Genomic DNA, 21562 nt, shown 5'->3' on the forward strand with positions numbered 1-21562 from the left:
ATGCCTCAAAGCTATTTTCATTTAACATTCCAACCTTCTGGCTTTAAGAAAACACTTAAAAAAGAAAAAAGGAAGAAAACTAGTCAATTGCAACTTATTTTTGCAGATCAAGCAGGGAAAAAAAAGGACTTAAATTTCATATGGGCGCAGTGTTGCATGACTGCGCAATTGTCAGTTAAAATAACGCAGCGTCATATTGCAAAAAATGGCCGGGGGGAGGATTCTCTGGCGGGCAAGTGGTTAATGAATCCACCTCTCAGTATTTATACAGAGTACATCTGTAGTGGGTGCAGCTGATCCTCCCCGCCCCCCCCCCCCCCGTACTTTTTATTAGCACTGATCACTGTATTGGTGTCACCGGGGATGGCAGTGACACCAAGTTAGTTGCCCGCAGTGTCAGAATGCCTGCCGCAGTCCCACAATAAGTTGCTGATTGCTGCCATTACTGGTAAAAAAATAAAAATTCCAGTATATACACCACCATTTGTAAACGCTAGAACTTTCATGTAAACTAATTAATATGCATTGGGATTTTTTTTTTTTAACAGACATGTAGCAGAATACATTTTGGCCTACATTTATGAGGAAATTTGATTTTTTCATTTTTTTTTTACTCAATATATTTAATAGCAAAAAAGTCAAAAATATTGTTTTTATTTCTCAAAAGAAATAAGAAAAATTTTTTCATAGCACAAAAAATAAAAAACACACAGGCGATCAAATACCACCGAAAGAAAGCTCTATTTGTGGGAAAAAAAGACAAATTTCATTTGGGTGCAGCATTGCATGACCGCGCAATAGTCAGTTAAAGTAACGCAGCGCCCTATTGAAAAACATGCCTTGGTCAGGAAGGGGGTAAATCCTCTGGAGGGCAAGTGGTTAAATGTATATTCCTTTACTTGTGCCTGTAATGGTTTTTACTCAACCAGGTGTGTCTGAGGGGCTGAGGTTGTTCTTGGAGTGGAGGCACAGAACAGAGAACCCAAAGTTACCAGGCGGCTCCTTTAGGGGTGGCACTACACACCTCTCCATTTCTACTTCCCCTGTAATCATGTCCTGTTGCAGACAACAGTGAAGTTCTTCCTTTCTTCTGGTAATATCATGCAATCAGCTCTGACAGAGGTAGGTGGCTGCACTTACCTGACTTCCCCACAATACTCTGCAGGACTCAGGTTACAACTGGTGCAGGCCGTCCCACTCTTGTGGGCGAATGTATTCAGTTCATTAGATTTACACCCAATTCTAGTATATGTATAAGAAGTGGCGCCTCACTGAACCTCACACAAATCCACAGACTCGTGCAAAGGCTTACTAACCTACTTCAACTGCACTGTTCTTCTCTTCAGTTCTTACGTGCGCCAAGACGTACAGACGCAGAGCACGCCGCAGCCATGCTTGATGCTGGCACCTCCTCTATCCGCCCCCACAAGTAAAGCTCAGTCAGCGCTGTGCTCTCCGGTGTTCCTGCCAGGAAGTCAGTGCGGCGCTCTCTGATGTGATTGGTTGCTAAGTGCTTGCGTGTCAAGCCACCCTCTACTTCCCGGAAAGAGGAAGCGGTTGCTGGAGCTCGGCACGGGTTCTGAGGGAGCGGAGCCATTGGAATACTGGGGAGAGCCGGGTGGGAGTGGACGGTCAGCGCCTAGGAGACGTGACGGCGGATTCATAAAGGGAGTGTTTGGTGGCCGGGTGTCAGGATGTTGCCGCTGTCTATAAAGGACGATGAATACAAGCCGCCCAAATTCAATGTCGTCAGGAAAGTGTCCGGCTGGATCAGGTGAGGGCGCCGCTGGATGGTGTACACGTGACACTGTATGTCTATGTCCGGGGATGGGGGAGACTGCCTATAACCTGCCATAGATCTACACCTACTGAATGTGTACAAGACCTCCCACGTCTATAGGAGACATCACACCGGGGGGTGGTCTGGATTTGCCACTTCTGCCTTTACGGGTACAGTAGTTCATAGGTGTGTAGCCAATGATGCTCCATGGATGTCCCAGCTGTGGTGCCTGGTAGATGCTGTAGGTCATTTCAAAGTGGGAATGTCCTGGTTGTGGTGCCCAGTAGATGTCCTAGGCTGTGGTGGAGTAGGGATGTCCCACCTGTGGTATCCAGTAGATCTCCTAGGTTGCAGTAGAGTAGGGATGTCCTGGCTGTGGTACCCAGTAGATGTCCTGGCTGTGGTGGAGTAGGGATGTCCCGGCTGTGGTACCCGGTAGATGTCCTGGCTGCGGTGGAGTAGGGATGTCCCAGCTGTGGTACCCGGTAGATGTCCTGGCTGCGGTCGAGTAGGGATGTCCCGGCTGTTGTACCCGGTAGATGTCCTGGCTGCGGTCGAGTAGGGATGTCCCGGCTGTTGTACCCGGTAGATGTCCTGGCTGCGGTCGAGTAGGGATGTCCCGGCTGTTGTACCCGGTAGATGTCCTGGCTGCGGTCGAGTAGGGATGTCCCGGCTGTTGTACCCGGTAGATGTCCTGGCTGCGGTCGAGTAGGGATGTCCCGGCTGTTGTACCCGGTAGATGTCCTGGCTGCGGTCGAGTAGGGATGTCCCGGCTGTTGTACCCGGTAGATGTCCTGGCTGCGGTCGAGTAGGGATGTCCCGGCTGTTGTACCCGGTAGATGTCCTGGCTGCGGTCGAGTAGGGATGTCCCGGCTGTTGTACCCGGTAGATGTCCTGGCTGCGGTGGAGTAGGGATGTCCTGGCTGTTGTACCCGGTAGATGTCCTGGCTGTGGTGGAGTAGGGATGTCCCGGCTGTGGTACCCGGTAGATACTCTCTAGGCTGTGGCGGAGTGGGGATGTCCTGGCTTTGGTCCCAGTATATGCCCTAGGCTGTGGTGGAGTAGGGATGTCCCTCTGTGGTACCCAGTAGATACCCTAGGTTGTGGCAGAGTGGGGATGTCCTGGCTTTGGTCCCAGTATATGCCCTAGGCTGTGGCAGAGTAGGGATGTTCCGGCTGTGATGCCCGGTCGATGCCCTGGGCTGTGGTGGAGTAGGGATGTTCCGGCTTTGGTATCTGGTAGATACCGTAGGCTGTGGCGGAGTGGGGATGTCCCAGCTGTGGTATCCGGTTGATACCCTAGGTTGTGGCAGAGTGGGGATGTCCCGGCTGTGGTGCCCAGTAGATGCCCTAGGCTGTGGCGAAGTGGGGATGTCCCAGCTGTGATGCCCGGTTGATGCCCTGGGCTGTGTCGGAGTGGGGATGTCCTGGCTGTGGTGTATGGTAGATGTCCTAGGCTTTGGCGGTGTTGGGGTTCCCTGGCCGTGTTGCCCGGTAGATGCGCTAGGCTGTGGCGATGCCCTTGGATGTGGTACCGGTAGATGCCCTAGGCTGTGGCAGTGTGGGTATCCCCCTAGCTGTGGTGCCCGGTAGATACCATAGTGGAGTGGGTATGTCCCGGCTGTGGTTCCTGGTAGATGCCCTCGACTGTAGCAGGGTTGGCATCGAATCTCTCTAAAATATGTTCTTGGATGAGGGACATCTAACATGTCTGGTCACCTACACCAAGAATACTGGTGAGGATACAGATGGTAAGCCTGTTCCTCATCATTTCCATGCTGCACTGGCTGTCACATTCAGCTTCTGTTTGTTGCTGCTCTAAAATTAGTGAATGATGGCATTTAAAGTGGACCTTTCAGTGATATGTCCAGGCTGAGATGTCAGTCTGCTGCAGGCAGGAAAAAAGCATTTCCAAAGTCTCCCCTCCCCCTGTGATCATACTGGGGTTGATTTACTAAAACTGGAGAATGTAGAATCTGCTACAACTGTCCATGGTAGCCAATTGGCTTCTAACTTCAGCTTGTTCAATTAAGCTTTGAGAAAATAACTGGAAGCTGATTGGTTTATCTGCAGAGCTGCACCAGAATTTGCACTCTCCAATTTTAGTAAATAACCCCTCAGTGACAAGCTGAAATGAGTCTCTGTATTGTAAACAGCCAAAAACTGCCCAGGCACATGATTTACATGATAGCATCATCTCTGAGTATACAGCGGGTAAAATAAATATTGACCATGTCACCATTTTTCTCAGTAAATATAGTTCTAAAAGTGCTATTGACATGAAATTTTCACCACATGTCAGTACCAACCCATGCAATCCATCCATATAAAGAAACCAAAACAAGTTCAGAAATTAAGTTATGTATAATAACATGGAATGCCATCGGAAAAAGTATTGAACACACAAAGAAAGGGAGGTGCAAAAAGGCATGGAAAGCCAAGACACCAGCTGAATCTAACAGTAATTAGAAAGCAATCCTGCCCCTTGTCAGTGCAAATTAATATCAGCTGGTTCAGTCTCAACTGATGTCCTATAAACCGGTGTCTCTTTAGCAAGGTGTCGCACAAGAAACATCTCATGATGGGTAAAAGCAAAGAGCTCTCTCAAGACCTTCCAGAGGTGTGGAAATTTTTGAAAAAAAACTACTTGTCCAGGGACTAAATCTACTTGTCCTTCTAAAACCAAAATCGTATTTAAATCTGCTTTAAGTAATGTCTGGGGCTTTTAAAATCAAAAGGGGCTTTATGGCGACTTAAACGTTTAATGTTTTTAACATTGCGCTGTTTATCTCCTTCCCTCCCTGCCTGCCTCCAGCACCGCATCGGTGACTAGCAGGAAGGGGACAGGCCTTGTAGTGTAATGAGCACCAATTGGGTGCTCGTCAGGAAAGGGGAGTGTCTGGCTTATCCTTTATCCCTTTCGCTGCCAGAGCCATTTTTGCTTTTTTTGCACGTTTAAAAAATAATTTAAGCCCTGAAGATTACATAAAACCCTTAAACATTATATATTTTCTGAAATCAGAGGCCTTAGAGAATAAAATAGTGGTGGTTCCAATTTATGTCACACGATATTATCACAAAGGTCTAGGAAATGCAAAATTTCAGTAAAAAATACACTTAAGTTAATTTTACGGCACAAAAAGCAATACATTATCCATTTTTTTTTTTTTTTTTTTTGTAAAATATGAGATTGCATCAAGTAAATAGATACCCAACATGTCAAACTTTAAATTTGCGCCAGCTTTTGCAATGGCAACAAGCTTTAGTAACTATATTTTCTGTAGGTGACGCTTTTCAAGCCCCTTATAGGTCATCATTTTAGCGTTATGGAGGAGGTCTGGTGCTAGAATTATTGCTCTCATTCTGGCGTGCAAGGCGATATGTAATCTGTATCGCAATCATCGTTTTTCATGCATAGGTGCCCCAGCACTTTTATGCTTGTACATGCGTACATATGTGGGGGTGGGGGGCCTTGAAACATTTTTTTTGGGGGGGGGGGTCATATGCTTGGGTATAACTTTCATTTTTCAAAAATTAGAAAAAAACTTTTTTTTTTTTTTCTATATATCGCATAGGGGACAAAATGTCCCCTATGTGATGAATTTTGGTGACATGTTCTCTTTTTTGAGATGTCCAGGCTCGTAAAGACCCTGCATGTCTCCCCTGTACTACACTGAATGTAATGCAGTGCACATCGCACTGCATTACATTCTTTCCTGGCCTCGATGGCCAGGAATCTGTCAATGGGGACCCGGACAAGAAGGGGAGGGAACCGGATCTGTCTGCTTTCCTCCCTCCCCTATACCTGCTGGCAGCCACTGACTGGTCCTGGGCCCGCAGATAGGCAAGTGGGGGCCCTGAGACAGTGAAGGGGGGGGACGCGGAGGTTGGCAACAATATGGGCTCTTTGGAGCACAAATGAGCCATGCTGCTTGCCCGCAGCAGGGCTAAAGGTAAAAAAGAAAACACTACCTGCCCGGCGCCCTGACTTTGACATTAATGGCCTTATCTAATGTAATGTTAAGGCACCATGCAAATTAATTAAGTGTCAGTCCACCCAAAAGTGCTATGTTGCTTCTAGGTGGAGTTTGGTTTAATGTGTCAGCCAATCTCATATAGGTGTTGGATACTCCCAACAGTGAGAGCTCCCTACCATAACTCTTTAGGGTGTTTTTGGTCTTGGGCTTTTTGGGTGTTTTACCATATTGTGTTTCATCCTTTAGAATATATAGAAAAATAAAGCTTAACATCTCACCTTGGGCTCAGCAGGTGTTCCAATTCAGGAGCACTACAAAAATAAATAATAGTTAAAGAAAAAAAAAAAATATATATAATATAAATTATTTTTTTTTTTTTTTTTTTTGGAGCCCCAGAGAACCAGGTTTGGTAACCTAAAACTGATACATGGAATTCATCTTTAACATACAACAGTCTCTTTTCCATTCATTAGTGGTTTAAGGCTTCTGATAGGATGCATAATCTTTCTGAAACAACAGTTCTAGTTGTATTCCACCGAACACATTGTTTTGTGCCAAACACTGTATGTATATGGATGTAGGCTGTGCAGTTTTCCTGAACCAGTCTTTGATATAGACATTCTTTTCTAACCACATTGGCAGGAAATAATCCTTTAGTTACACTGACTCATCTTTATGTAAACATGCTGTGTAGCAGGATCTTAAAGACCTGTCAGGAAAAAGTTTTATTAGTCAAGACAGGTTTTATAGTAATGTGTTTTTGAAGTAGTTGGATGACCCATTTCTTTATCTGTATCTTTTTGCAGGTCAATCTTCTCCGATTCTACATCAAGAAATTTATTCTGCTTTCTTTGCTTGAATTTATCCTTTGCTTTTGTGGAACTCTTTTATGGAATATGGAGCAACAGGTATCAGTGTATGCATGCATTACTTGAGTTTGTCATGTGACCTAGTCATTGGGGTTGATTTGCTGAAACCAGAGAGTGCAAAATCGGGTTCCGCTGTGCATGGTTGCCAATCGGCCCCAAACTTCAGCTTGTTCAATTAAGCTTTGAGAATAAAATCTGGAAGCTGATTGGTTGCTGTTCCAGATTTTGCACTCTCCGGTTTTAGTAAGTCAACCCCATTGTGTCCTTTGTCTCTCTACAGAGATCAGGGCTGCTGAAGGGCTCAATTAAAAAAAATAAATACAATTTTTATAAAAAAAAAAAAAATACAAATTGGCTAGCTGCTTTATATAGAAACATTACACTGCAAATACTAGGAGACCATTACTACACTGGTTTAGTCATACTTGCAGTTCGATACATGTGTGATATATTTACTTTTACTGGCACATTAAGCTTTAGCATCTAAAAAATAGTGACACCAAATCAGAGACATCTGGGGACTTTAGACACACTTTAAAGGCACTCTATAAAGGAACACATATACTGTAAGTGATTCATTGCGGTCAATATGTAAGTTAAAGAAAATAACAAAAAGCACCTGCTCAAATACTGATAAAGGTGTGTGACTTTATCTTTGTAACTCTAGCTTAGGCAAGGTTAGTCCTACAGTGGGGGGTGTTGCTTTGAAGTTATTTTTTTCAGTGTACTAGGCATATGTGTGTTTTGTTTGAGGAGATATTAACTTTCCTCACCAGCTCATCCCCTCACAGCCATTCCCTTCGGTATCACTCTCTTTTAGATTGTAAGTTTACATTAGCAAGGCCCTCCTAACCCTCTTGTCTTGTATTGTACTATTTTGTAACTAATATCGGTGCTACACAAATCCTATATTATGATAGTAGTAATTTAAAAAATGATGTTACTTAATGGCAGGGTGGATTTGATTTAAATCAAACTGATTTAAATCACTAGTCAGTAAGGCTTGATTTAAATCATAGTTTTCTACGTAAAGACTAATTCTTGCTGGTATAACTTTAATATGCAAGTAGATGAAGATTTTTAGAATAACAACTTTTCATATTCGTTTTTTTATCCCCAGTTTAATAGGTTAATCATTCATATTTGGACAACTTTTCTGTTGTACTTAGGAAGGAGAAAAATAATCATTACCTTAATAATAACAATTTAAATAGATTTATTCAACTGAAACAATAACATTCCAGCATATGTTATTTGCTTAAACATCCATGTTTGTTAACTAATTTGGCTAAACAAAATATATATATTTTAGGAAATTTAGACTGTCAGCCCCTTCCTCCTCACACTTAGTTTTACTTTCTTCTTGTGCAGATCTATTCCACTCCAAACAATCAGAAAAATATTGTTTCTATTCTATTCACTGAACTTGAAATTTAGCACTGAAGGGGTTGATTCTGTATTCATAGGTTTGTAGAAGTTAGGATTAAGGTCTTTTTCTTAACTCTGTTCATGTTATAACATTTTTGCTGTGAAGAAGAGGCATGTGATCTCCGCTGAGTCAAATTCAGTTTTGAGAACTGCAAAAGTAAACCAAGCATCTGTGATAATATCTTGTAGGCAGAGAAACTGCCCAATAATCTTACAAAAACCTCTGGAAGAGCATGACATTGTGAATGGATTAATGGAATTTATTTACCAAAAAAATTAAACATATACAGCCTTATTCTACATAATTAAAAAACGAATCTTTATTTCATGATGGAATAACCTTTGGATGGTAATATATTATCCTCAAAAAGCATTTTATTTAAAAAATCTGATTTAAATAAAAAAAAAATCAGATTTTTTTAAAATCATTGATTTTTATCCACCCTGCTTAATGGAGACCTAATGTTTTAGTGCTATAAGCTTCCTGTTAGCTGTTTGGGAATTTCATCATTGATGTTTCTTTGTTTTTTCTTCAAAACACTTATTAACCATCATATATAAAAAGGTTGTTATCTTGAGATATTTTGGTAAAGTATAGGATACAACATTAGAGGCAATAATTCAGATGCAAAAAAAAGAAAAACGTTAGCATTGAATGTAGGAATCTGGTAGCATGCCGGATGGCTAATACGCTTGAAGCTTGTGTTTTGGAAAGTAGTAATTGGAAAGAATTTTAGTTTGCAGTTGACTTCAGGACTGTTAGGGTGACAAGAGATCAGCAAGCATAGGTGGATCTCTTCCCGTGTATGACTAGCCTTAATGAATCACAAAGTCAATCCTGAATCTGTGTCACTGCTTCAGCAGAGGAATGCATCACTGGTCAGAGATGGGGACCTTTTTCAGCAACATGCTGGAAGAATGATGATGCAAAGCTCTTTACAGCTAGTAATTACTATATCTACAGATCACAATACCTTAGCATGCTGGTCACTGGGGAGAATGCTCCTTAATTCGTGGCCATTGGGAACATTTCCTTTTGACGATAGCTAAAAAGATAAATTTTGTCAGTTGTTAATTATCTTAGAGACATAAATTGCTCAAGGAACTCCTAGCAACCTTTGGAGGAACCCAAAGGCTCGATGGAACCCTGGTTGAGAAAAATTGCTTTAGATTGTGAGCTTCTTGAGGGCTAGGACTGTTGTGAATGTACAGTATGTGAAGCACTGCATAAATGGTCAGCGCTATATAAATACCTGTAGTAGTAATAAAGTATTTCAGGTTATTTCAGGGTATATCTAAGAGTAGTGGTCAACTTTCGATTTTTTTACATTCTTCATCTTCCGTGTTTTATTAATGTGTTAAAGCCACTGCAGTCATGTAGTCCTTTTGTTGAGATAAGGGATTGCCACACAGGGGTACATTGTCTTTATTGGGCTGGCAAACCTATAGATTTGCAATGAGAAAAGAAGAGCTATTATTTAGTGCTTATAAGGTGAGAAGCATAGTCTGTGTAATTGGCAAAAAAAAAACTTTTGAAAAGATTATACATTCCTGTAAGTCCTATTCAGAGAGCTGTCTGTGACATTTTAGTAATAACCAGTTTCTTTTTTGTGCCTTTCAGCTTAGGCTTGATCTCGGATTCCTTCCATATGTTTTTCGACTGTACAGCATTGTTAGCTGGCCTAGCTGCTTCTGTAATATCAAGGTGGAAAACAAATGAAGCTTTCTCATATGGGTAAGAATTCTGTGCTTGATATCTTGAGGGATTTGGGTAAAGAGTCCTGGAAGTTTGTATATTCTTCTGTTTTGTAGAAGTTTATTTGGGTGTTTTTAATTTCTGATCAAAAGCATCTAATTTAAGCAAACCATAGATTATACAATTTTCTTTCCTTCCACCACGGGTGGAAGGAAAGCAAATTGCTTGGTTCCCCCTTCCATCACTCCTCCAGTGCTATTGTGTTCTGCCAGTGGGGAGCCTATTGTGGGGGGAATCACTCCCACAGCGCTGTTGTGTTCTGCTTCCTTGCCAGCAGAACACAGGGATCACTACTGGTGGCTATAAATAAAAAAAAAAATCACAGCGTTTTTTGTACTGAAGTCAATCAGCCTTCCAATAGATGGATGGAATCTCAGTCCGTTTCTGCTGAACTGACCGCGTTTTGATCCATCTTTGGATGACTTTGCTGGTTTCTACCAAAATTGTCTGTACTGACTTTATGCATTACTCTACAAGGTACATTGGACTCTAAGCTTCCAAAGGAGCTAGAATTGGTGTGAATGGTTTTGAGTTACCTGTAAAATGCAATATAAATTAACCTATACCATTATGGTGCTGCAATATTTTAATTGACAATTGCACGGTCATGCAGCGCTGCACCCAAATTAAATTTACATTTTATTTTTTTTACCCTCCACGAATGGTATATGATCGCCTGTGCGTTTTTTTTGTTGTTTTTTTTTTTTTTGGGGGGGGGGGGGTTTGCACTATATAAAATAAATAAAGAGCAACATTTTTTGAAAAAAGCTATTTGACTTTTTGCTGTTAAATGTGTCCAGTAGAAAAATCAAATTTCGTCATAAATTTAGGCCAAAATGTATTCTGGTGCATGTCTTTGCTTAAAAAAACAAAAATTCCCAATACGTGTAAATTAATTGGTTCACGTGAAAGTTATGGCGTTTACAAATGGGGGTATATATACTGGGATTTTTAAAAAAACATTTTTTTACTAGTAATGGCAGAGATCAGCGACTTATAGCAGGACTGCAGTGGGCATTCTTACACTGGGGGGAACTGACTTGGTGTCACTGACATCCCCAGTGACACCAATACAGTGATCAGTGCTAATAAAAATCGCTGACACTGTACTAATGGCACTGGGCAGGAAGGGGTTAACATCTGGGGTGATCAAAGGGTTAGCTGTGTGCTGTTTTACTGTGTGCTGTGTTAGTGCTTTCAACTGTAAGCATACTGCTTTGTATGGCTCTGCTATGTAGAGCCATACAAAGCAGTGTGCAGGAGCTGACAAGGGAGAAAACTGTATTGTTTACGTACAGTTCTCTCCCTCCGACGGTAATACTTGGTGATTACCGGGTGTTGGCGAGTAATCACTGGGCGGGACCCGGTGATTGACAGCCGAGGCCGCGAATAGCGGCACAGGTAGGGCGCGCGTGCACCTCTACCCGGAAATGCAAAATCACATATATATGATTTTGCGCACCCCTGCCGCCTTGTAGCAGTATATCTGCTATAGGGCGGCAGAAAAGCGGTTAATATCTTCTTCTTTTTTTTTTTTTTTTTTTTTTAAGTATTATTTTGTAATATACATATTTTATAGAAGTGTTACACACCCATGGGACTCTATCCTGGAATAACATTTCTAACAGATGGGGCTAAAATTTTGCAAAATAATATCTATCACCCACTGAGGGTAAACTGAGATTTTCTATCAATCTACATACACATAATAAATACGCAAGAAATACATAAAATCAAGGTAAATACAGCACTTTATTCACGGAACTAGACCACTGAAAATGTATCTCTATAATTGGATCATTGTCCTTCAAAGTTCCTTTCTTTTCAAAGTCTTACTACCCAAAGCCCCATCAAAATCTGGAAACTGATGTATAATACTTATTCTTGGTAACCTTCCCTAAGTCTGTTTCTGAGCAGTAATATTTTAATGTAGTCCGTAGTACTGGAATTAAATTACCATATTTTATCCTTGGGACTGAGTATAAACAGAATAATTTTTAAAGGAGATGTATGGGTTACTATAAAAAAAACAAAAATAGTTGTTGAAGCCCTTCTACCTCTAAGACCGAGAACCGAGTGATCACATGACCACTGACCACTCAGTTCTCGATCTTCTTGGGGCGGAGAGCAGTGATTTAGTCACCGCTCTCTGCTCTGCTCCTTCTGTGCTCACTGAAGCACCAGGCTGGAGAGGGGGTGGGTGCAGCTGGCTTCTGATCTTATCCATGCCTGTCAATCAGGCAGCTGGGTAGGTCCTGACAATATGGTTGGGATCCTTCCAGAGTGTGGAGCAGCTCGGTGACATCAGCTAATAGCAGGCTTTAGCCTGTTGTAGGCTGATTTTGGGTCACAGGAGAGCACAAGTGTTCTATTCTAAAGCTTCTTAAAGTGTCAGTACAGGTTTAAAAAAACCTTGCAAGGTAAAGGCATAATGTGCTAGTATGCATTGGATACTAGAACATAATGAAAGACTTGTGTAAGAACGAAGCCCTCCAGCAGAATGCTGTCACCCCCTACAGAAGCTTCCATCTTCACCTGGTCTTTTTAGGTTCGCAGTCTGCGGTTGTTTGAATGGCTGAGCTGAAATGACGCCACTCGCTTGTGTGCGTTCGGGAATTACGGCCACGGCACAGAGCTCTGAAGGATCAGCATGGGTATCCTGTTCCTTCAGAGCGCTTGCGCCGGTGATGTCACTGACTGCTGCTCCCTAGAAAATCTTCTAAACCATGATTGTTTAGGAGATATTCATTTTACCTACAGGTAAGCTTTATAATCTTACCTGTAGGTAAAAATCAAGATTGAGAGTTCACTATCACTTTAACCTTTCTACAACTGAATAACATATAAAAGAATTAATTTCGCCTTTCCACTCCCAATATGCGAGCTGTAGAAATGAAGGCATAGATGTGTGTATTTGATACAGGGACAGACATGCTAAATTTGGATTTATTTAGGTTGGAGGGGTTTTTTTCTGGACTTTTTTTTTTTTTGGAAGAGTATTTTTCCTGCTGCTCAGTTCTCTGACATCAAAACCTTTTTTAGTATCCAAACACATCCTGTCATGAAGTCATGCAATACCCGCTGGCCTATACCAACTGTCTTGCAGTTGTTGGCACACATTCTTGCCCCTTAAATATGATTGGTAACTGCTGTCCTTTGTGTTCATTTTAGGTTGTGTTTCTCTTTAAGACAGTCATTCAGAATGCATTGCACTCCAACATGGTCGGCAAAGCAAATTGACAAGACATGTTTGATCCTCAAGAAAAATTAATTTGCTCTGTTTTGCCATGAGAAGCAATAATTGTAATGAATAATATTCTCCCACAGGGTATTCCTGCAAATAAACACATGTATTCCCTGTTTTTATCTACCACAAGTTACTCCTGCCAGACTTTAGGAAACACTGGGGTGTCAGGTAGTCCCTAGTATTACTTGATGTGTTTACCTCAGTCTGCTCCTCTCTATAGCGAACAGCTGTCGGATATAGGCATATTCAGCGTACGTATGTTCCCATTGAGAAAATTGCTTTCTGTGGTATGTACAGATGTCTACACATATTCTGCTAGATACAAAGAAATGTAAGTGTTCAAGCTGTATCTGAGAGCTTTTATAGAACCCAGGTAAACACAGGCACATAATTCAGATGGAGGGGGTGCAATGCTCAGGTGAATAAATCCTTAGACCGGAGGTAATACCCTGCTTGGTAGATGTACTGCTTTTTGCTTCAATTAGGCCCTGTTCACACATTTGCTTTCTAACATGCATGGTGAAATGTGCTAAAATGCATGCGTCCTCAAAAACAGTGGTATAGATGGTCTTTTCACATTTGTATGAAAACTACTAAGGTGTGTTGTATTATTATTAATAATAATAATTTTTTTGTCTCCTTTTCATGCATTTTTAAGCCCATTCAAATTAATAGTAACACCTGAAAATGCATGCATGATGCATTTTCATGTGTTTTCAGCCCCTGGTATCAAACCTATAATAGTTGGGGGTTTTTTGGGTTTTTTTTTTTTTTTTTTTTGGCTGTCAAGAAAAATGCATGACTCTTGAAAACGATATAAAGGCACGTTGAAAAATGTGTTACAATGCCTAGAAATGGAAAACTGTGAGCGTCAGATTTAAGGTTCTTGCTAATTTAATTTGAACTAAACCCAAGTTCCAACCGTCATGGTGTTTTGGCATTTCATACATTTTTAACATGATCGACTGTTGTGATTTGTACCATGGTTTGATGTAAGCAGTAATTGGAATAGAGCAGCTCGATGTGGTACATTTGTGTAAATATTTGAAAAACCTTGTAGTGGAAACAGGATCTTTATTCCTTAGTGAGGATCCTGCTACAGTTTGCTTATCCTGTTGTATACTGTTGGAGTATATTAACATTTGCCATAGTTCTCCCTTAAAAACAATTTGGGTGCAATATGATTAGGGCACCTTGCATATTTGTCTATACTTGCCACTGTAGGCCCATTGTAAACCTGTTCTGAAAGTCTCTCATCACACACTTACTTCTGCTGCTGTAGATTTCAGTGGAGCTAGAACTTGAACTGCTGCAGAACTTCATAGCATGGCTGCTCTAATGACTTGATGAAGTTTAGAGCATCGCAGCAATGTTGGTATCATTAAAGGCATATGCCTGTTAATTTTAATTTGATATAATTGGCAGAAAACTGGGTCCATAGAATCTGATTACGGGTCCAATATTCAGTCACAATGGGGTTTGTTTACTTGGGCTTCCAGATTTTATTGCCAAAGCTTCACTGAACAAGTCGGAGTTAGAATCTAATTGGTTTCTGTGCAGAAGGGAGCCTGATTTTGCACACTCCAGCTTTAGTACATAAACACCAGTGGTTCTTAACCACTTGCCCTCCTAGGGATTTACACCCCCTTCATGACCAGGCCATTTTTTTGCATTACAGCACTGCGTTACTTTAACTGACAATTGCCTGGTCATGCAATACTGCACCCAAATGAAATTTCAAAACTACACACACACACACACACACTGAACTTTCTTTCAGTGGTATGTGATTGCCTGTGCATTTTTTTTATTTTTTTGCACTATAAGCGTGAAAAGACTGACAATTTTGAGAAAACAACAATATTTTTGACTTTTTGCTATTCAACATGTCCAGTAAAATAAATGTAAAAATCAAATTTTGTCATAAATTTAGGCCAAAATGTATTCTGCAACATGTCGTTGCTAAAAAAAAAAAATCCCAATGCGTGTAAATTAATTGATTTACATGAAAGTTATAGCGTTTACTAATGGTGGTATAGATAATGGGATTTTTTTTTTCTACTAGTAATGGTGGTGATCAGAAACTTTTAGCGGGACTGCGGTGGACACTGGGGGGAACTAACTTGGTGTCACTGACACAATACAGTGATCACTGCTTTAAAAAAAAAAAAAAAACTGACACTGTACTAATGGCACTGGGCAGGAAGGGGTTAATGTGAGGGGCGATCCAGAGGGTTAACTGTGTGCTGGGAGTGTTTTACTAGGGGATAGGGGGTGTGTTCTTCACTGTGAGCTCACTGATCGGGATTGGCTGTACTGTGCACAGCCATCCAGAGCCGTGTGCTTGAGCTGACAGGGAGGAAGATTGTAAACAAACAATCTTTGTTTCCGTTGGTGCGGGCGCCGGCGGGTAATTACCGGCCGGGACCCGGTGATTGACATCTGTGGCACGGGTAGGGCGCGCGGCTCTCGCATGCCCCCTACCCAAAGATGGAAAATCACTTGTGTGTATATATACGTGATTCTGGGCACAGGTGCCGCCCTGTAGCAGTATATCTGCTATAGGGTGGTTAAAGTGGACTTGTGAGATATACATTTCATTTTAAGTGCATATATACCCAGTGATGTGTAAGTGTAATATCCAAACCAGAGACGACAGTGCTCCCCCTTACAATACCTTTTATCTGCTACTCTTTCTAGAAGAACAGATCCATCTTTTTGCAGGCAATAGCTGGGGTCAGCATTTACTTCATTTACTTGCTGTGTCTAAAAGTGTATCTGCTTCCACTGTGTTTGAATGATGAGATTGTTATTGGATTGTATTTCATTCCAGGTGTCTTGTCACTTTAAAAAGTTCCTTTGTGCCAAATATTACAGATTGATGCAGCTGCTGCGTGTGCTATAATATACTGTAGTAGCATTAGCTACATACAGTAAGTGGTGCTCTGTTCTGACAGCAGTACAGGCAGCTTCAATCAGAGAGAGCCTTGTTGTTCATTGACATAAATACAAGGCTTCTCCCAAATGGCAGAGAAGCACTCAGCCCAAGTCTGAAATTCAGGGTTTTCAACTTCTACTCCTTTTCACATGAGTATAACCTAGACATCCTTTAAAGAGTAACTCCACTTTTGTTAAGGAAAAAAACATTTCCCTCTGAGTGATCTATGTACATTACAAGGATTTCAACAAACTGTGTAGCAGATTTCTACATTTTGTAATTCTGAAGAAATAACCGTTTTTGTCCATGTGCAGAATGAATCTGTATGGGAGTGATTTTATAATTATCAGTCAGCTGCTGCCCCTCAAGGCTCTCAAGAGGAAAGTGCGAGAGTCTATTCCTTTTTAGACATGATTTCCCTTTGGGAGTATCCCACCAAAAATGACATTTTTGTTGCAGGGGATGCCAAAAATCTGACATATCTTACTGCACACTTCTGGGGCAATCAGCCAATTACACAAGCAGGAAATGACCTTGCTGGGGGGTGTTCTGTACACGAACGGTGTACGAAATGCCTCTAGGCTGCCATATTGCATTTTACAGAAAATTTCAGCACTGCAAATTGAAAAGGGAAGGTCATTTTTAGTGGCATTCAATTACTATATGACTTGTGTCACAGTTGCATATTCTATATATTTTCTTTTCCCCACGAAAGTGGTGTTACCCTTTTAAAGTCTCCACACTGGAACTAGAGTAATCAAAATTGAAAAGGCAAAGAATTGGGGGGGAGGGGGGAAATCAGCCCTACGCTTTTTACTTCTAGACAGAGGGCTGCCAATACAGAGCTGCTCACTGTATGTAGCTAAAGCTACTACAGTTTATTATAGCGCACGTTTGCCACATTGTTTAGTAGTGGAAATTGATTGGGCCAGCTTGGAATACTTGAACTTAAAGTGGCTATGAACTTTAGGCATGAAATATGAATACGGAATATCCCCCTATAGTGGTGTGCTTGTCTCAATTAAGAGCACTAAGTGTCATTTCTTTCTGGTGCCTTGTTCCTCTGTTATCAGCATAAGCCACTTCTGACAAGTTTTTCAGACACCAAGAAAAAAATGGTGACAGCCTTAGCTCTGTTCTGTTAGCTCTATGGAGGGGTTGTGTCTTCAGCTATATCTCAGAACTCTCCTCACACTCTGCATAGCTCAGTAACTTAAGCTCTCTGCCCCCTTTTTTCGGGAACTCTAGGACAAGCTTTATAAATTCTGCACTTTGAACGGCTCTAGAAAAGAGAAGACTGCAGACAAACGGTTACAACTTATGTAGGAGGATAAGTGAACAGCTTATACTCCTTTTTAGTAAATCAATCCTCAATGTATTAGTTTTGAGAGTAATGCTTTAATGTTAAAGTATACAAGTATTTCATAGCTCTGTGGTTTTCTTACAGGTACGTCCGGGCAGAGGTCCTGGCAGGTTTTGTGAATGGTCTTTTCCTGATCTTCACAGCATTTTTCATCTTCTCAGAAGGGGTGGAGGTATGTTGAGCTCAGATTAGCAGTTATTTATCTGGATTATTTAAAGCCTAACTCCAGTTTGTTTGGACCAAGCTGATCCAAAAGAGCTATTTCCTTTACTATGAGATGCAGTGGCTGTCAGTGCTGTATAAACTGTATGTAGCTTCAGTGTGTTCCCAGCAGTAGAATGGGGACTTGCCACCCTGTTCTTGGAACAAAATCGAGTTGAGCACTGCTTACAAGAATCCATTTACAGGATTGGTTGAGGTGGATATCTTGACATTATCTGTCCACCTCATCCAATCAGAAGAAGCTTTGTATGCATTCAGAAAATGCAATGCTTCTGTGAATGACTGAGCAGCACTTAGCCCAACTGTTTTGTTTTCGGAGCTAGACGGAAAGTCTCTGTCCCACTGCTAGAACACATTACTGTATGTAGCTGAAGCTACATACAGTTTATGCAGCGCTGATAATGGCTGCATGTGTTTTAAAGTGGTTCTAAAGGCAGAAGGTTTTTTCCCTTTTAATTTCTTTCAGGACAGCACGCTTGAGAGACCTTGCCTCCTCTCCACCTGAGGAAACGCCACCTCCACTCATATTTAAACATAGCCTGCCCACTAGGACCTCAGTAATGATGCTTCCTCTGGCGGGGAAACATGGGTGGAAGCCGTTCTCAGGGGAGCTACTGGGAGGGGAGGGAGCCGGGGTGTTGTGGCTACAGGTTCTCCCCTCAATATTGTTGGGAGGAAGGGGGCCTGGTTCGGTCTTCTGGGGGCAGAAGGCGAGGTTCCATTACCTCTTGTGCTCCATCCTGGCTTCCACCTGGGGAGGACAGGAGTTGCCAGGAGCCTGCTGTTCACAGACTCAGGGGAGTCAACAGGAGGGGCACTGCTGCTCCGTGTAAGCAGTGGAGCATTCGCCAGGCTGGATGGCAGGGGATGTCATTTCTGGTTGGGGGCCGGACTTCTGTGTGCGTGGCTGAAGGCGGTGATACGGGCCCTCTCGGCCTTCCAGGACCAGGACTTTGGGGAGCTCCCTTCCTTCAGATTTTTTTTCAGACCAGGTAACGTTCAGAACGGCTTTTTTTTTAAATTTTTTTTTTATTAAACTTAAGGTGGCCTCAAGTTTTCATTGGGGCCAAGAAATTAACTTGTTCTAATCCTTCGTGTGACCAGGAAAGGAAATTTAACACGTTGGATGTTAAAAGGTGTAGCCTTCATTATGTAGATAGGACAAAGGATATAAGGAAGTCAGATTACCTTTTTGTGTTATTTTTGGGGTCGAGACAGGGTTGTAAGGCCTCTAGTCGCACCTTGGCTAGGTGGCTGAAGTTGGCCATTAGACCTGTGTATCTGGTAGAAGAGCTGGAATTTCCAGAGGGCATTATGGCACATTCTACTCGGGCTATGGTGGCTACGTATGCAGATATGACTGGTGCTACGCCTGGACAGATATGCAGAGCAGCAACTTGGTCCAATATCAACACCTTTGTTTAGCATTACAGGCTTGATTTGGTCTCGGTAAAAGAGTAGGCCTTCAGGCGCAAGGTTCTGCCCTAGGGATAAGTGCTCGATTATCCTCTCAAAGATGCTGTCCTGAAAGACGTTAGGGAGAAAATCACAGTTACACTTTCCGGTAACTCCTTTTCCAGGAGTCTTTCAGGACAGTGCCAGTTACCCACCCATTGTCCTGTTTGCTGACTTTTTTTTTTTTTCTCCGGTGGTTTTTCCCATTTTGTTTCTCCCCAGGTGACTGGAGGTGCTAATGCATGAACTGAGGTCCTAGTGGGGAGGCTGCATTTAACCATTTTCTCGTCGCCCTATAGCAGAAATACTGCTAGAGGGTGGCAGGGCTGCGCACAATCGTGTGTGTGTGTGTGTGTGTGTGTGTGTGTATATATATGTATGTGTGTGTGTGTGTGTGTGTGTGTGTGTGTGTGTGTGATTTGCATTTCTGGGTATTGGACATGTGCGCCACCCTACCCGTGCCGCTATTGGTGGCTAGGGATGTCAATCACCGGGTCCCGGCTGATGATTCCCGGCCGGCACTCGGCAATTGTTGGGGAAAGCCGACAGTTGTAAACATGGGTCTCTCTCCTGTCAGCACAGACATGCTCTTTTGTATCTCTCTGCACAGCAGAGACCTACAAAACAGCATGCCTCTGTAGTGAAACACAACACCCAGTAAAACGCACACGGGTAACCCTTTGATCGCCCCAGATGTTAACCTCTTCCTGCCCACTGTCATTAGTATCATGTCAATGCTTTTTATTAGCACTGATCACTGTGTTAGTGTCACTGGAGAGATCAGTGGCAGGTAGTCCGTTCCCACCCAGTGTCAGAATGCCCATCGCAGACCCACTATAAGTCGCTGATCGCTGCCATTAGTATTAAAAAAAAAAATAAAAAAAAATTCCAGTATATACACCGGCATTTGTAGATGCTATAACTTTCACGTAAACCAATTAATTTAAACGTATTGGGATTTTTTTTTTTTTTAGCAAAGATATGTACCAGAATACATTTTGGCCTAAATTTATGAAGATACTTGATTTTTTTAATTTGTTTTCTACTGGATATATTTTATATCAAAAAGTAAAAAAAAAATCTTTTTTTTTACGCAAAGAATAAAAACCGTGGAGGTGATCAAATACAACCAAAAGCTCCATTTGTGGGGAAAAAAAGAAAATACATTTCATTTATGTATAGCATTGCATGACCGTGCAATTGTCGGTAACACAGCGCCATATCTTAAAAAATGGCCTGGTGAGGAAGGTGGGTAAATCCTCTGGAGGGCAAGTGGTTAATTTCTTAAAAACCTCATTTTTAAACTACAATTCAAAATTCTTCCTTTTCTTTCTCTTCTCTCCTCAGTTACATTAGTGTGCTGCCTGAACCGGTCAACTCATTGAAACTTGCAGTTCGATATTATACCCTGTTCCAAATTTTTTATGCAAATGATATTTTTCTCATTTTACCTAAATTAATAGATGTAAATAACATGAGAATTATGCTGACTGTTATCAACTATTAAGAGTACAATTCATATTTTATTGAACAAACCTCCTAATGATAACAGTATTTTTTTAAACATAAACTTACAATGCACTGTTCCAAATTATTACGCACAGTGAGTTTCAAAACACTTTATAGGTTGTAAAGAACTGAAAATTGTCATTTGTTGTGTTTGCAGCATATTTACTGAAATCAAAAGCTATTTCAATCAAACTTTTAACAACATTTTTAACTTTTTAAACATTTTAACAGGTCACGTTACATTTTAACATAGGACCCCTTATTTGATAGCAGCTTCACAAGTCCTGCATCCATTGAGCTTGTGATTTTTTGGACAGTTTCTGCTTGAATTTGTTTGCAAGATGTCAGAATAGCCTCCCAGAGCTGCTGTTTGGATGTAAACTGCCTCCCACCCTCATAGATCATTTGCTTGAGTATGCTCCAAAGGTTCTCAATAGGATTGAGGTCAGGGGAGGATGGAGGCCACACCATGACTTTCTCTCCTTTTATCCCCATAACAGCCATTGATGCAGAGGTATTCTTTGCAGCATGAGATGGTGCATTGTCATGCATGAAGATGATTATATTACGGAAAGCTTAGTTCTTCCTTCTGTACCAGGGAAGAAAGTGGTCAGCCATATACTCCACATATTTTGCAGAGGTCATCTTTACACCTTTGGGGACCCTAAAGGGGCCGACCAGCTCTGTTCCCATGATTCCGGCCCAAAACATGACTCCACCACCGCCTTGCTGACGTCGCAGCCTTGTTGGAACAGGGTGGCTGTCCACCAACCATCCACTACTTCATCCATCTGGACCATCCAGGGTTGCACGACACTCAGTGAACAGGACTGTTTGAAAATTAGTCTTCATGTATTTTTCTGACCAATGCAGCCGTTTCTGCTTGTGAACTTTGGTTAGTGGTGGCCGAATAGAAGGTTTATGCACAGTTGCAAGACTCTGCAGGACTCTACACCTTGATGTCCGTGGGACTCTAGAGGCACCAGCCACTTCAAATATTTGTTTGCTGCTATGTAAT

General features: G+C 41.8%; 1 protein-coding gene across 1 annotated transcript in view; it reads left to right on the forward strand.

The window, feature by feature from the left end:
* The first annotated feature begins 1481 nt into the window (after nucleotides 1-1481).
* SLC30A7 (solute carrier family 30 member 7) overlaps nucleotides 1482-21562 on the forward strand; it is a 48741-nt gene continuing 28660 nt past the window's right edge. The window contains exons 1-4 of the mRNA XM_089686585.1: nucleotides 1482-1774; nucleotides 6564-6665; nucleotides 9676-9789; nucleotides 17443-17530. Of these exons, the coding sequence (XP_089542711.1) occupies nucleotides 1695-1774; nucleotides 6564-6665; nucleotides 9676-9789; nucleotides 17443-17530 (384 nt within the window). The 5' untranslated portion in view covers nucleotides 1482-1694. The remainder of the gene's footprint in view (nucleotides 1775-6563; nucleotides 6666-9675; nucleotides 9790-17442; nucleotides 17531-21562) is intronic.

This window comes from Staurois parvus, unplaced genomic scaffold (genome assembly GCF_062004578.1).
Source record: "Staurois parvus isolate SC_StPar_1 unplaced genomic scaffold, SC_StPar_1.0 ptg000402l, whole genome shotgun sequence".
In the NCBI taxonomy this organism is placed as follows: Eukaryota; Metazoa; Chordata; class Amphibia; order Anura; family Ranidae; genus Staurois; species Staurois parvus.